At 37.5% G+C, this 14,296-nt stretch overlaps 1 protein-coding gene across 4 annotated transcripts in view; it reads right to left on the bottom strand.

Moving 5' to 3' along the window:
- dpyda (dihydropyrimidine dehydrogenase a) overlaps nt 1–14,296 on the bottom strand; it is a 179,251-nt gene that overhangs the window by 33,249 nt on the left and 131,706 nt on the right. For all 4 annotated transcript variants that reach the window (XM_079863361.1, XM_079863359.1, XM_079863360.1 and 1 more), the window contains one exon: nt 14,005–14,124. In XM_079863361.1, coding sequence (XP_079719487.1) covers nt 14,005–14,124 — 120 coding nt within the window. The remainder of the gene's footprint in view (nt 1–14,004; nt 14,125–14,296) is intronic.

A 14,296-nucleotide genomic window follows, 5' to 3' on the forward strand; every position in this document is an offset into this window, starting at 1 on the left:
ACTCTAAGTATTAAACACACACTGTTTGTACTATATATATATAAATGCTACTTTAATTCTTTAAAGAGGACATATTATGCCCCTTTTTACAAGATGTAATATAAGTCTCATGTGTCCCCAGAATGTGTCTGTGAAGTTTCAGCTCAAAATACCCCACAGATCATTTATTATACCATGTTGTAAATTTAGAGAACATAGAGTTTCACTGCAGGTGGGACCACAGCCCCATCTAGAGAACCAGTAGAATACCATATAAACTTACTTAAGTGTGGACTTGTTTGACTTAGGCCAGTAAGAAACCATTCAGAACACTAGAAATCATTATCACTAGCATCATTGGCAGCGCTAGGCCGGCGGTTGCCAGAAGGCCTTTATTAACCCCCTGGAGCAGTATGGATTACTTTTATGATGGATGATGTGCTTTTTTGGGTTTCAAAATCTAAGACACCTTTCACTCCCATTATAAAGCTTGGAAGAGCCAGGGTATATACCTAGGATGGCTTTAGGGTGAGTAAGTTATGGGATAATTTTCTGCCACTGGAAACCATATAGCAACATGCCAAAACCACTTAGCAACAAGATACTAAGCAAAAAATAAATCAGCATTTTTGTCTTGTTTTCTGGTAAAATATTTAAATAAACAACTTTAATTTAGAAAAATGTCACAAATAAAACCTCACAAACTGTGACTGGTTTTAAGAGCACAATTTGCATGTATTTTCTCAGTGCAAAATACATTCTTTGAATATAATTTGAATGAAAATGAATAAAATAAATAAATACAATTAAACTGATCTTGTTTTAAGGATGTTCAAAACATTTTAATAGAAAACTAGACAAAATACAGATCAAGAACACTTTGCAGTGCGAACGGAGCCGGACTGGACGACTACAATAGTTGTCTGTCACAACATACAGTGTGAGAGATTTTGCACAGACAATAACTACATCTTCTTCATAAAATGTAAAAATCTAGTTCAAAATTATAATTCTGGTTTATTTGGCCACACAAACCCCACACCTAATCACCCTGACGGACCCATCCGCTGTCTTTCCTGACAGTCACATTAGTATAATAAGTAATTTCTATGAATGCCTGATTGTATGTTACAATAATAGCATCAGGAGATGGCGAATGTGTGTCCTCGTTTAAATGTGATGTAATAAAAGACTTAAGATAACTCTGACATTTGAGAAAATGTCATCAGTTCACCTTTTCTCTTTGATGAAATGATGGCATTACATTTATACAATTATCCGATTAAACAAAGTAACGTGCCAGAATCTGCTGAAAACGGTGAGGGGCACGAAGCCATCGCCGCCAGCCTCAAAAACGTCGGCTGACACACTGAAAACTGATAGCAAACTGCAAAAAAAAAAAAACTCTAATTATTTGTAAACATTACATCCCAAGTCAAGATAATCAAGGAATTCACCTCGATGCAGGTTACAATGATGCAAAATAGCTAAAAAAAAAAAAAAAAGCCAAAATGTGTTTATGAACCTGCAAACGCAGAGCGCTCCTTAAAGCATACTACATGGTGTGTGACACTATGGAAACTGTTTCTGGTATCATTGTGTACTATCTAGTGGTCAGGAAGGGACTGATGCATAATTCAGAGATCTGGTCAGAATGCTGGGCGTCTGTGGTCAGTTAAGGCCACTGCACATTGTGAAGTGTGTGACGACCTCAGCACAAATGCCTCCTTTCACATCACCACTGCTGGCTTTAGACACTGACAAAGCACATCGCCTCCTACAGCTGAGAAACTCACTCAAATAATGATTAATGAATGGGAAAAGGACCAAAAAAACACATGGTACACTCTACTCTACAGCCACAACAATCAAGCATACCTTTGCTTCAAGGTACAATGGCTCTTGTATATAATGGACAGTGTTGGACGCATGAAAAGCTATGTGCATTATGTAATCAGATTACTGCTTTGATGTAATGAGTAACCTAACACATAAATATTTCACATTACTTTTCAGTTTAATTAATTAGCTTGAATTTTTTTTAAACAACTGAATTAAAATTCTCTCTCTTCTCTATAACATTGTCACTTAGACGTGCACTAATGCGTACATGGGAACAGACTAACCCCGTGTCAGGAATGGTAAGAATATAATAATATTCTCAATGTGTTTTTAAAAGAAAATGAAGAAGCATGTTCATAGTTGTTAAGTTCTCGGTAAAAAAAAAAAAAAAAAAAAAAAACGCCTGGAAGATAGCAAACCTAACGCAACACATTACTTTCCATAATAAAGTAACTAAGTAACGTAACTAGTTACTTTTATAGGGAGTTATACAATATTGTAACACATTACTTTTAAAAGTGACTTTCCCCCACCACTGATAATGGCGGAGGTGGTTTCAAAGCTTTTCTTTTGTAACCATTCTCACATTCACACAAAAACAGACAAAACAATTTGCCATATTGCATCTAAAATGTAAGATATCCAATATTAAATTCTCGTATTACTGTTACCCCACCCAAATGCCTTTTCCCTTCAAGTAATTTTTTTCAGCATTATTTGTTTTTATTTTAAATATGATTGTGCTTCACAAATAAATGCATGCATTTGGCAGACGATTCATTGCAAGGTATTGTTCAACTAACTGGGATGCGTAAGGACGAAATTAAATGCATCAAATAGAAGCAGATGTTACATAACATCATAGCCTGTTTAACATATATTTATTCATGGCTTGAATGCCTGCATTACACACCCTGTACAGGTTGAGTAGAATAAGAACACAACCCTTATTATTTAACTGATCTTAACAACATCATGTTGCAGATATCTGAAAAGTTACGGTACAGGTTAATACACCGTTGTTACATCTAATCAAAGCAGGTTTTTGTAATTATAAAAACCAGCTCACAAAGTAAGGTATGGGGGCGGATGATGTGCTGTAATTAACGCTTAAACTACTCATTATTACTTTTAGATGTGCAAAGCCATGTACTGTAACCTGTTCTAAATTTCCCACCTATTTAATACTAATCCAATTATGATGCAAATGAGGACAAAGCATGCACTGAAATCACTTATGCCGCTGCATTAATAAATCACAAAGATATATTTATCGATCAATGACTAAAAAAAGCTAAAAAAAAAAAAAAAAGCTCTTTTGCAGATACCGCTAAATGTTCATAATGTTTCCTAGTTCAAAAGTTTTCAATATCTTAAAACTTTTATTTTGAGATGATTATTTATGATTAAGAAACACAGATTTTTAAACATGATGTCAGACTTTCGGACTTAACGGTATCATAGTATATTATGTAATGTACACTACATTGTTACAAAAATATAAATTTTAAATAAATGCTGTTAAATTTTTTTTTATCATGGTTTCCACAAATATATGAAGGTGTTTTCAACATTTATAATAAGATACCTTTTTTTAGCAGCAATTCAGCATATTAGAATGATTTCTGAAGGATCATGTGACTCTGAAGACTGGAGTAATGATGCTGAAAATAAAGCTTTGCATCACAAGAATAAATTACATTTTAAAATATATTAAAATAGAAAAGGTTCTATTCTTATGTTCTTATTAAATAAGTTTAATTATATCAAGTGCTGTGAGAAAAGGCTATAAATCTCCACCTCCAACATCTTCACACGCAATATAGCCTACTAGCCTGGACACTTTCTTTATGTGTACAGATGTGACGTAATGACGCAAAGACATGCTCGAATTTCCCGCGGAAATCCACCAGTACCACTGGAATTAAATACATTATTACAAGCTTGCCATTTTGAATCGAGCTACGGCAAGCAGAGAGTTCTAAACACTGGCTGGTTATGCACTTGTTCAAAAAATTATTTTGGATCATTTTTAACCCCAAAAAGTTACGGACTGCAGCTTTAACTAATGTTAACTAATGAACCTTATAGTAAAGTCTAACCAAAAAACACTTTTGAATGGTAATGTATCTATTATTATTTATTATATTTAATATATCCCCTATAGTAACACGTTTTAACCCTTTAAGCTACTTCATTTAACCTAACACATTAATTAGTTTATGATGAATACTGACACGCTGATATCAAAGTCTCAAGCTCATGTTTGACTGTCCTTTACTACTGTAGGTCGATGGACACAAGAGTGTTATAGATGCCTCTTCTGGTGCATGTTCTTATCATTAGCAGTTAGCCTATGGTTATGTTCACAGCCCACTGCCGCTCTCCGCCCATAAGATTTAAGGGCCTGCCCTTTAGAGAATATTTAACATAAAATTGAAATCTTGACAGCGGTGAGAAATCCGTCCTGAGCGAGGCGAATTTAATTAATCAGACCTACTGTACCGTGCTCTGTCCAACACGGCAGGCCACGAATTAAACAGCCGAGAGCTCCCTGCATCTTTACCATATCACCTCCGCTCCGTACGCACCAAGCAGGAGGTAATGCACTGATCTAGCTAGATGCAAATACAAAAAAAGCAAAAAGAAAAACACAAGCAAACAAAACTCAACATATTTCCCAAGAGCCCCTCTCACATAGACGATGTATTTATGACCTGAGCGAGAACCACAGCCTCAGAACTGGGACTGTATTTTTTCTTTATGCAGCACCGCATCTGTGTCGAAACTCTCGGAGGATTGTTTAACTAGTAAACTAAAACAGTGTGTACTCAGAGTGTGAGCTTTTGCATTTGACGGTAATGTGGCTGAACGTACAGCGGGTGACCGCGGCGCTCAAACGTGCCGGGAGACGAGCGGCGTTCTCTCACTGTCATTACAGAAAGATCACGCTTCTGTTACCTTCAGCATGGCAATCACCACAACAGGCACGTAGAATGAGGCATTATGGGTATGTTGGGAAAAGATGAGGTGAGATTGGAGCTCCAGGGGTTAGAAACCGATGCACAGGTGTGTTTTCTCTGAGGGTTGAAGGAATAAAATCGTTGTGATACGTAAAATGTTGAAGGAATAACAAAAAAAAAAAAAAAAAAAAAATCACCCTTCCAAATCCATATGAACCGACTCTTTTCAATATAGTAAAAGTGAATAAAGACCGTCAGGCTCCAAAATGACAAAACAAACACCATTAAGGTTTAATACAGTACGAGTAATCCATTCCCTGGTTTCACAGACAAGGCTTAAGCCTAGTCCCAGACTAAAATGCATGTTTAAGATGTTTTAACTGAAAGCAACTTGCACTGACAGATCTCAAAATATTTCAGTGACATTGTTTTGTCTCAAGATGCACACCAGTAATATTTCTTCCAAGGCACATTTATAAAAGCAACTTAAATGTTTTAATTGAACTAAAACCTAATCCTGGCTTAATCTAAGCCCTGTCTGTGAAACCAGGACCATATGACTTACTGGAGAATACATTATATTATGAATATGACTTCAGAAGAGAAGTCATTATAATTTTGTATGACAAACAGACCCAAATTTAAGTCATATTCATAATACAATCTATTCTCCTCCAGTAAGCTGTAAACTGCTTTCAGTCATTTTGAATCATTGCATCATTAAAGGGATAGTTCACCCAAAAATGAAAATTCTGTTTTTAATTACTCACCCTCATGTCGTTCCAAACCCGTAAGACTTTCGTTCATCTTCGGAACACAAATGAAGATTTTTTTGATGAAATCTGAGAGCTTTCTGTCCCTTCACAGACAGCTACAAAAATACCAATTTGATGCTTCAAAAAGTTCATAATGAGATCGTTAAACTAATCCATATGAATTGAGCGGTTTAGTCCAAATTTTCAGAAGAGACTTGATCGTTTTATATGATGAATAGATGGCTTTTATATTCACATACAGAAAGTTCTTAGATTTCATCAAAAAGATCTTCATTCGTGTTCTGAAGATGAACGAAAGTCTTACGAGTTTAGAACGACATGAGGGTGAGTAATTCATGACAGAATGTTCATTTTTGGGTGAACTATCCCTTTAAGTTAAACTAGATAACCAAAACAATTAGATTCATGAACAAATCATTCGGATCGGTTTGGCAACAGGTCCGACTCCAAAGAATGATTCATTCACAAATCGGACATTGCTACTGTACTTCTCTCTCTCAGCTTTTAAATGAATAACAACATCAAATTTTGTTTTTGTCTGAGGAAGTTCAGTTTACTTGAAAATCCACACTGAGAATAATATTATTTAATGTAGCGCCAATAGAGTCTCATGAACGCGCAGTCGAGCACAGAAGACCAATGGCCACGGTCAGGATTTTTGTTAAATAATACATTCAATTTTGGTTTGTCTTTCACCAAACCCTATCGCAATTCCCCAGAACACTTGGAATATGAGACACGTGTTGCATGGGACCACTCTGTAATAGTTTTTTAAAAGCTTGATGATGGTCGCATTTGGTGCTAGCGGGACATTTTTTTTAAAAATGTCTCCAGTTGTGGTCAAAAAAAAAAAAAAAAGGAACGGCATACTGCATTAGAACAACACCAGGGTGAGTAAATGATGACTTAATTTTCATTTTAGGATGAACTATCCCTTTAAGTAAACCGAACTTGTTAGAATTGTTTGCCGTACAGACCAGTTTTATGATACTTTAATAGCACTTTTTTGAGGGGTCATTTTAAAGCTTGGTGGCTTCTGTCCTCATTCACTTATTCATTATTTTGGAATGAATTGTCAGGGTATCCTTTAAAAAATTTGATTTCCACAGAAGGCAGAAAGGTTTGGAACAACATAGCCTACGGGTGAGTAAACAATGACCGCGTATTCATTTTTTTGATTGAACTATCCCTTTAAAAGAATTGAAAAAGTAGTAGAGGGGCATAACTTACACAGTGAGGGTATCTCATGGGAACAACTGAGTGATACATTCTCTCTCTCTCTCTCTGAAAATGGTAGGCAGACAGGCAAACACATCCATGGCCACATCCTGCAGCTCTCAAAGGGGCCCTGATTCCACCCACTCCATGACACTGTGCTAATGCACTCTCAGAAAGGTCAATACTCACACAAACACACACACGTACACACGTCTCAGCGCTCAGCTCAGCTATTGAAAGGAACCTCCCAGAGCACTTTTAATTGTCAGTCGCTACAAGCCACATACAGACACTCTGGAGTGAATCTAAAATCCATTAAATGGAAAATTTGACTTGCAAAAAGTGAGGGTTGTTTAAAAAAACTTTAGTTTGGTAGGTCAGCCGGACCAAAGATTGAACGAGGCCTTAAAATTCAAACTTCTTTTTATGTTTTGTGGCTGTGTGGGAATATAAAGTACTATACTATACTATACAAATAGGCTTTCCAATTAAAAATGTTAATTAAATAAATGATGTGAGAACGCATGATATGACGATTAATTAATCAAATTATTTGTTGAGAAAAACACAAGTGAGCTGTAGAAATAAGTAAACACAGACCAGTATAAAATAAAACAATACAATTAAAATAAAATAAAATAAAAGCAATGTTAAGTTAAGTTAAGTTAAGGAAAAAAAAAAAAAAAATCTAATATAGGGATAAAATAAAATAAAAGCTAAGAAAAAAATAAATTCAATCATACTTCCAAAATAAAATAAAAATGGAGCTTGACTGTACGTAACAACTGTACTTTAAATTATGATTAGCTTGCAGAAAGCTAGCTATGAAGCAGCTTACAATGTACTTACTGTATGAACACAAACTACACTAAACTACACTGCAGTCTGTTGAACTATAACTCTAAACCAAGAGTTACGAATCCAAGTATCGGCACACTGCAGTAATACAAATGCTAACACAAATACTCAAACTATTCTTATTGTAGACAACAGTAGCACTGTACTGTAATACACTCCACTGTACCGTAAAACACTATAATAACAAGGACCATGTTTTGTCTGAGAAGTAGAGAAATTGAATTTTGGATGAATATTTCATGTTGGATTTCTCTAAGTTTGGGTGGTTTTCAGTACAGTGTTTGTTTTTCTAAAGCATCATTAGTCTTTACCATTCATTCAGTGAGAAAAATATGTTTTCCATGTCTATTTATACAGTACTGCACTTTAAAAAAGCAGTGTGTTCTGTCAGAAGTGCACTAAATGTAAATGTGAGAGTGTTCGTTTATGCGTCCTGCACGAGCGTGTGTGTTGTGCATGAAAAGTGTAGCGAGTTGTCTGTGAAATAAAAGTCAGAGCCTGTGATCTCAAAGGTATATGATCACTATCAGCTGCAACACACAAACACTCTCTCTGAGAGACTGTGAAGTGTGTATGTGAGTCTCTTCCTACGAGGACAATGTGTGTTTACACAAATGGGTTAAATAACTACAATCACTGCAGATAAGAGGTGGTTATTTGGCTCAGAAACAGCATGTGAACCACAGCTCTTCATCCTGAAGCTTAAGTCTAATCTAACGCTTTGAGGTCTTCGCTGCAGGTGAGGACAAAATAACTACACATAAAATCACTTTCTGACAACTTACATGAACAATTTCTCTCTCCCAAACACACATGCACTAATTTTATCCATTCATATATTTAGGTAATAGGCACTATTTGTTAAAGGCACGCTATGTAAGATTTTTGGATCAAAATATCCAAAAGCCACTAGAACAATGTTTTGAACAAGATGTTTTGTTGATTTGTGTACTTACATTGTCCCAAATGTTTCTAAGAATGTTTAAATTCAGAGAAATAAGCAGTTTTAACCAGAACACGGACTGTGTCCATCTGCTGCCTATCAATGACATCATACCAGCGTTACCCTCGATTTACGGTATTATTTTGTAGAAACCATGGAAACATCAAAGACGCTTTATATATTATGTGTTTTATTAGAAAGGTGAGCAACTGTTTGGATACATTCATCGATAGAAAACTAATCGTTAACACAGTTAGGGCCCTATCTTGCACCCAGCGCAATTGACTTTGTACATCGACGCATGTTTCATTCCTATTTTGCACCCGTGCAAAGCGCGCTTTTCCCTCCATAGAAGCACGTCGCTAAACTAGGGAATGAACTTGCGCTCCCTGGGCGGTTCAGCGCAAAAAAGGAGGCGTGTTCCGGCGCAAACAATCCCTGGTGCTATTTTACTGTTCCATAAAACAATTGCACCACTGGCCAGAAAAAACCTAGTCTAAAGTCAGTGGCGCGTTGCGCGTTGTTCATTATGCTATTTTAAGGGCGCATGCTTGACCATAATGTATAGCGTGCACAACGCGCATACACATTGATTCTCTAATCTACACAGAAGCAGCAGTTTTCATTTTTGCAAATCATATTATTACAAACGATAGATAGATAGAACGATAGAACGATAGATAGATAGACAATTTATTATAAAACCATACATCTAGCTTACACATTTACCCACATTATTATATGCCTGTTTAACCGAAGCTAATTTGGGTGTGTTTCTCCATCCCCAACGTCACTTCTCTGTGTTTTACGGCCGTGACGAGAACGTCTGTCTCCTCGGCTGTGAACCGCTCCTGGCGCGCGCCTGGCAAATCCGCCGTTATAATAGCAATACGCCAACGAAAAAGCGCGTCTGCTCTTAAAGGGAATGTGAGATGATGCTCTGATTGGTTTATTTCACGTTACGCCCAAACCACACCTATGAATAATGAAGCTACTTCAGACCAACCTCTTTTTTTTGCGCCGAGCGCAAGAGCCATTTATCCCGCCAGGAAAATAGCAACAGCGCTGAGACCCGCCCACAAAGTTACTTGCGCTTTGCGCTTTGACAATTGCGTTTCAGATCGTTAAAATAGGGCCCTTAGTCTTTTTGTTTAAATCTCGTTTTCTTGATTTACCGCGAGTACCATATTTACCATGCCGTGTGTCGTGCTTGTCTGTCATTAGCAATCGCTCCAGCGGCCTCGTTCTGCTCCAAAGGATTTTGTAACTTTAATACATTACTGGTCATCCATGAATATGATTTCTGGCCGAGTCCCATGATTCCACGAAATCAAGGCGTCATCAAGCTACGCCTTCGTTTTGAATAAACGACCTCTAGTGGCGAAAAGTTACATAGTGTGCCTTTAACATTAGTTGGCTTTTAACTTTAATTTAATTTCATGTTCTATCGTAAAAGAGGGTTTCAACATACTGTATATGGCTATACTTTTGGGGGTATTGTGAGTAAGGTCAGGCCATATCTTGCTTAGACTACCAGTATCACCACCTCAAAATCCCAGTTTAACCCCTACGTGGGCGGTCACATGTTAATGAGCTCATGACTGTGCAGTACATCAAACTGTTTCCGCAACAGCAAATCAGTTTTTCCATGAGACGTCCCCTTTAAATTTAAGCACTGCGGCTAAAGCCCTGGTGAACAACAGTACATCATAGGTATATTTGTTTCCAGGCTGTTGGCAGCGTCAGCGCTGGCAGCTCGAAGGCCTGCAGTCAGAGCGGAGGGTGATGGATGTTTGGTGGGTGGAGCCGGGGAGACCCTTGCAGTTCGGGGGCCGGCTCCGCTCATGGGGGATGTCACCGAGCTGCAAACTGCCACAGCTTAAATGGGAAAAAGATGACATTGAGTAGTTCTGCTAACATAAAATACTGCTGCAATAGTTTCACGATTAATTTTTAATGCTGCACCTCGGCTAGCCCAGTTCTTGTCTACAAAACCAATGCACTTTTTTTTTTCCTGGTTTTCAGGGATTGTATGAGAATGAAATAGAGGAAGATATGGATAGGAGGCTAGCAGATAAGACAGACTCTGGCCCTTGTCAATCTGTTCAAACACACAAACAAACATACGCACACACACACACACACACACACACACACACACACACACACACACACACACACACACACACACACACACACACACACACACACACACACACACACACACACACACACACACACACACACACACACACACACACAATGAAAGAATGCCTCATAAAAGGCATTAACTATGCAACAGCACAGCAATAGCACAGTGATACAGTACAGAGAACCAGAGAGCAACTGCATCCACATGAATTATTGAGGAAGGGAATGAACACACCGCTGGTCTGAGAATCCCTGAAGAACGGTGTGTGTGTGTGAATATAAGCCTTGTTAAGGCACAAAACATCACACAATAGTGAACGCACGACACTTGATACTTGATCACACTGTTATCAGCATGTTTCCATGAAATTAAAGATAAATAAAGAACAATGATGAATAAACCACATTTTTACATTTTCTTCAGAAAGCGTTTTCCATTGGTTGTTGCCAAGGTGTTGCAAGGTGTTCTGAGTGGTCACATTGCTTTGCAGTTACTAAGCAACTAATTTGCATAAAGTTGATCTTATTGCAACTTTGTTGCATAGCCAATGGTCTCTGTTGTTCGTGCAGACAGAAATCGCCAATCACCTCACTTTAAAGGGGGCGTATTATGCCCCTTTTTACAAGATGTAATATAAGTCTTAAGTGTCCCCATGTGTCTGTGAAGTTTCAGCTCATAATACCATTATGCAAAAACATGTTGTTTTTGTGTGTTTATCTTAAAATGCAAATGAGCTGTTGGTCCCCGCCCTCCTCTACAGAAGAGGGTGGAGACTCTACAGCTCCTGCCTCAGATACTCAAGAGTGTATGGGGCAGTTTCCACAGAATGCGTTTTAGCATTTCACGGCGCTGCTTTTCCATTGTTTTCAATATAAACACGTGCTAAACGGACCTAACAGAAGTCATTACTTTTTAAATTCATGAGCCCTCATAATCTTTAATCACAATAACTTCTCTTCACTCTTGCAGCCACATCTCTTTTCTTCTGAGATGACGTGTTTACTGGCGCGAGGGCGGGACAACCTGTCACTCACACGAGACTGACCAATAGCAAACCACAACCATCCAATCAATTTCCTTTATCGCAACTTGTGTTTAATGATTGCATGATTTGAGGTAGGGCTGGGCAGTATGACTGTATATATATCGTGGCAACGGTATAAAATGTCTACATTTATAGGTTTTGCTATATTTTGTTTATCGCGGTATGTAAATATATATGTGTAGCACATAACTATTGACACCTCAGAATGTTAACAGAAATAACTATATTGTGATATATATATCGTTATCATGAAATAATATCGCTCACCCCTAATTTGAGGTCTCATTCATGTTGGTAGCCCAAACAATGAGCGACGAGTAACAAACTGGTTTAAAACTTTGCTTAGAAAAATATTGCATTCAAATCTCTAACCCTGAGTACGGGGCAACACTAAGTGAATCATAGCTTAGTAAGTACCACTAATAAATGGAATGAAAATGCTCTAAAAAAAGCGCCACAGTCAGAATCCTTCAGATGTCAGTGGACAGATATCAGTGTGAAACCCATCAGCATAGTGCCTGTAGAGTGGTGAAGAAAAACATTATTCTTTTGAAGACATATCTGTCTAATGTCTTCATAGAGAGCCGTACAGTGACAGAGAACGTCAATATGCCATGGCAACCAGAGGACCGCATTTCAAAGCTCTCTGTTTCTCCTGAAAATCTGCTCTCCTGAAAGCTCTTGCTACACACTCATGAGACAAAATATCCATACTCTAAAGATTTTGGTGAGGTTATCTGGGAACATCTTGAACAACTACAATATCTTATCCTCAGGGCCTAAAATACTAAACTGAGCTCTCTTTCACGTCTTCTTGCACTTGAGAGGACAAATTCACAAATTTATGTTGAGAAAGTAAATGCATGTGTACAGTATCAGTATATTAGATCTGTGCATTCGCTCTTAAAGTGACAGCAGCCTAATATTCCTGAAACTGTCTGTGTTTTTATAACAAAGGACAAAGAAAAAAAATCACTGCTCTTGACTGAATAACTTTTGTAACTTTAATAAGGATTAATTAATAAGGATGATTAATTTATACAGTGAAGACTATGCATTGTTATTTTATATTTGCTTACTTAATTAAATGTCTGTACCTGAAAACTACTGTAAGAAAAAACCTGAAAAGCACTGTTTATTTCATTTATATTGTTGTTATATTGTAATTATTTGTGCTTTTGCTTGAAATTTGATTATTTGTTCTTATTTTATTACTGGCTGTTTACTTGTCTTTAATAATGTTTTAAATGTATATTAGTTAGGCTCACAGATTTTGCTGTGGTATCGAAATTGGAATAGAGAATTGTGCATTTTCACTGGTATATAAAATTTTGGTGTCATAACTGCCTGTTTCAGGCCAGTAAAAAATATTAATGGCCTGTACATTTTCTTAAGTCACTGGCCACTGGCAGGTGTGGGACTCATATGTGCCCATAATCACCAGCAGAACCAGACAAAAGTGCACCACTGAAATGGAAAGGAAACAATATCTGACTAAAGCAATTATAATGCAGTAAAAGTATGTACTTTGCTGGAGATGGGAGACTTCATACAGTGAGGTCTAAAATCAAGGATTTCAATCTGGGATTGAAAACTATGGTAATTTATTTAAACCTAGAAAAAAAAAAAAAAAAAAAAAAAGGTTTTAGTTATATAAATAAATATGCTTTATAATGTAATTTGTATAAAATTAAAAAAATATATATATTTAATTATTTATAATTGAAAATTATAATTATAATATTTAATTTTAAATTAAAATACACACACACACGCACCCAGTTCCACATTATGCTTATATTTCCGATTTTTCTATGACCTGAAGATAATAAAACACAAAATTTGAAAGTGCAAATGTTCTCATGGTCACCTCATGGCGTAGAAAATGAGCCGTGCTGCTACCAAACCTTGTATAATATATGCTGGCAAGATGTCCATATTTCAAATTATAGTGCACAAACTGTTTTATCTTGTAGCAAAAGCCCTGCAGATCAGCTGTTGTACGATTTCAGCACTCCACCAACCTCCATTCCATCTGTCTGCTCTATTAGAGCCTGTGACCAGAGTACACACACACAAACAAACATGCACATGAATTCACATGCACTCCTACACACCTTTAACAGGGGGGGAAAAAAGTAGATGTGCACACATAGTCTGTCTGTGCCACACACCCGTTAAACCTCAGAGGAGAAAGGAATGGATCCAGTGAGGTGGGTGACACTCACCAGACACTCCACCATATGTGGTGCGCCTTTCTCGACCGATGCCAGGCCAGGGAGAGCCGTCTGCCTTCAGTCCCATCAGCCCTGAAACCGTGTTGGTGGCTGTGACGCCATCTGCTCCACCTGCGCCAACAGGGAAGAGACATTAGGCATGGGGAAAGGGAGGGAGGAAGGCCAAATTCCTAAAAAGAAATCTGGATCCCAAAACCTTGGGGTCTGTTTGTGTCGAGTTTCTAACTCGGTACAGGAGAAGTCAGGCTGTTAGTCGAGGTCGCGAGGGGAACGTGTTTCTAGG

The sequence above is a fragment of the Squalius cephalus genome (assembly GCF_949319135.1).
Source record: "Squalius cephalus genome assembly, chromosome: 25".
NCBI lineage: Eukaryota > Metazoa > Chordata > Actinopteri > Cypriniformes > Leuciscidae > Squalius > Squalius cephalus.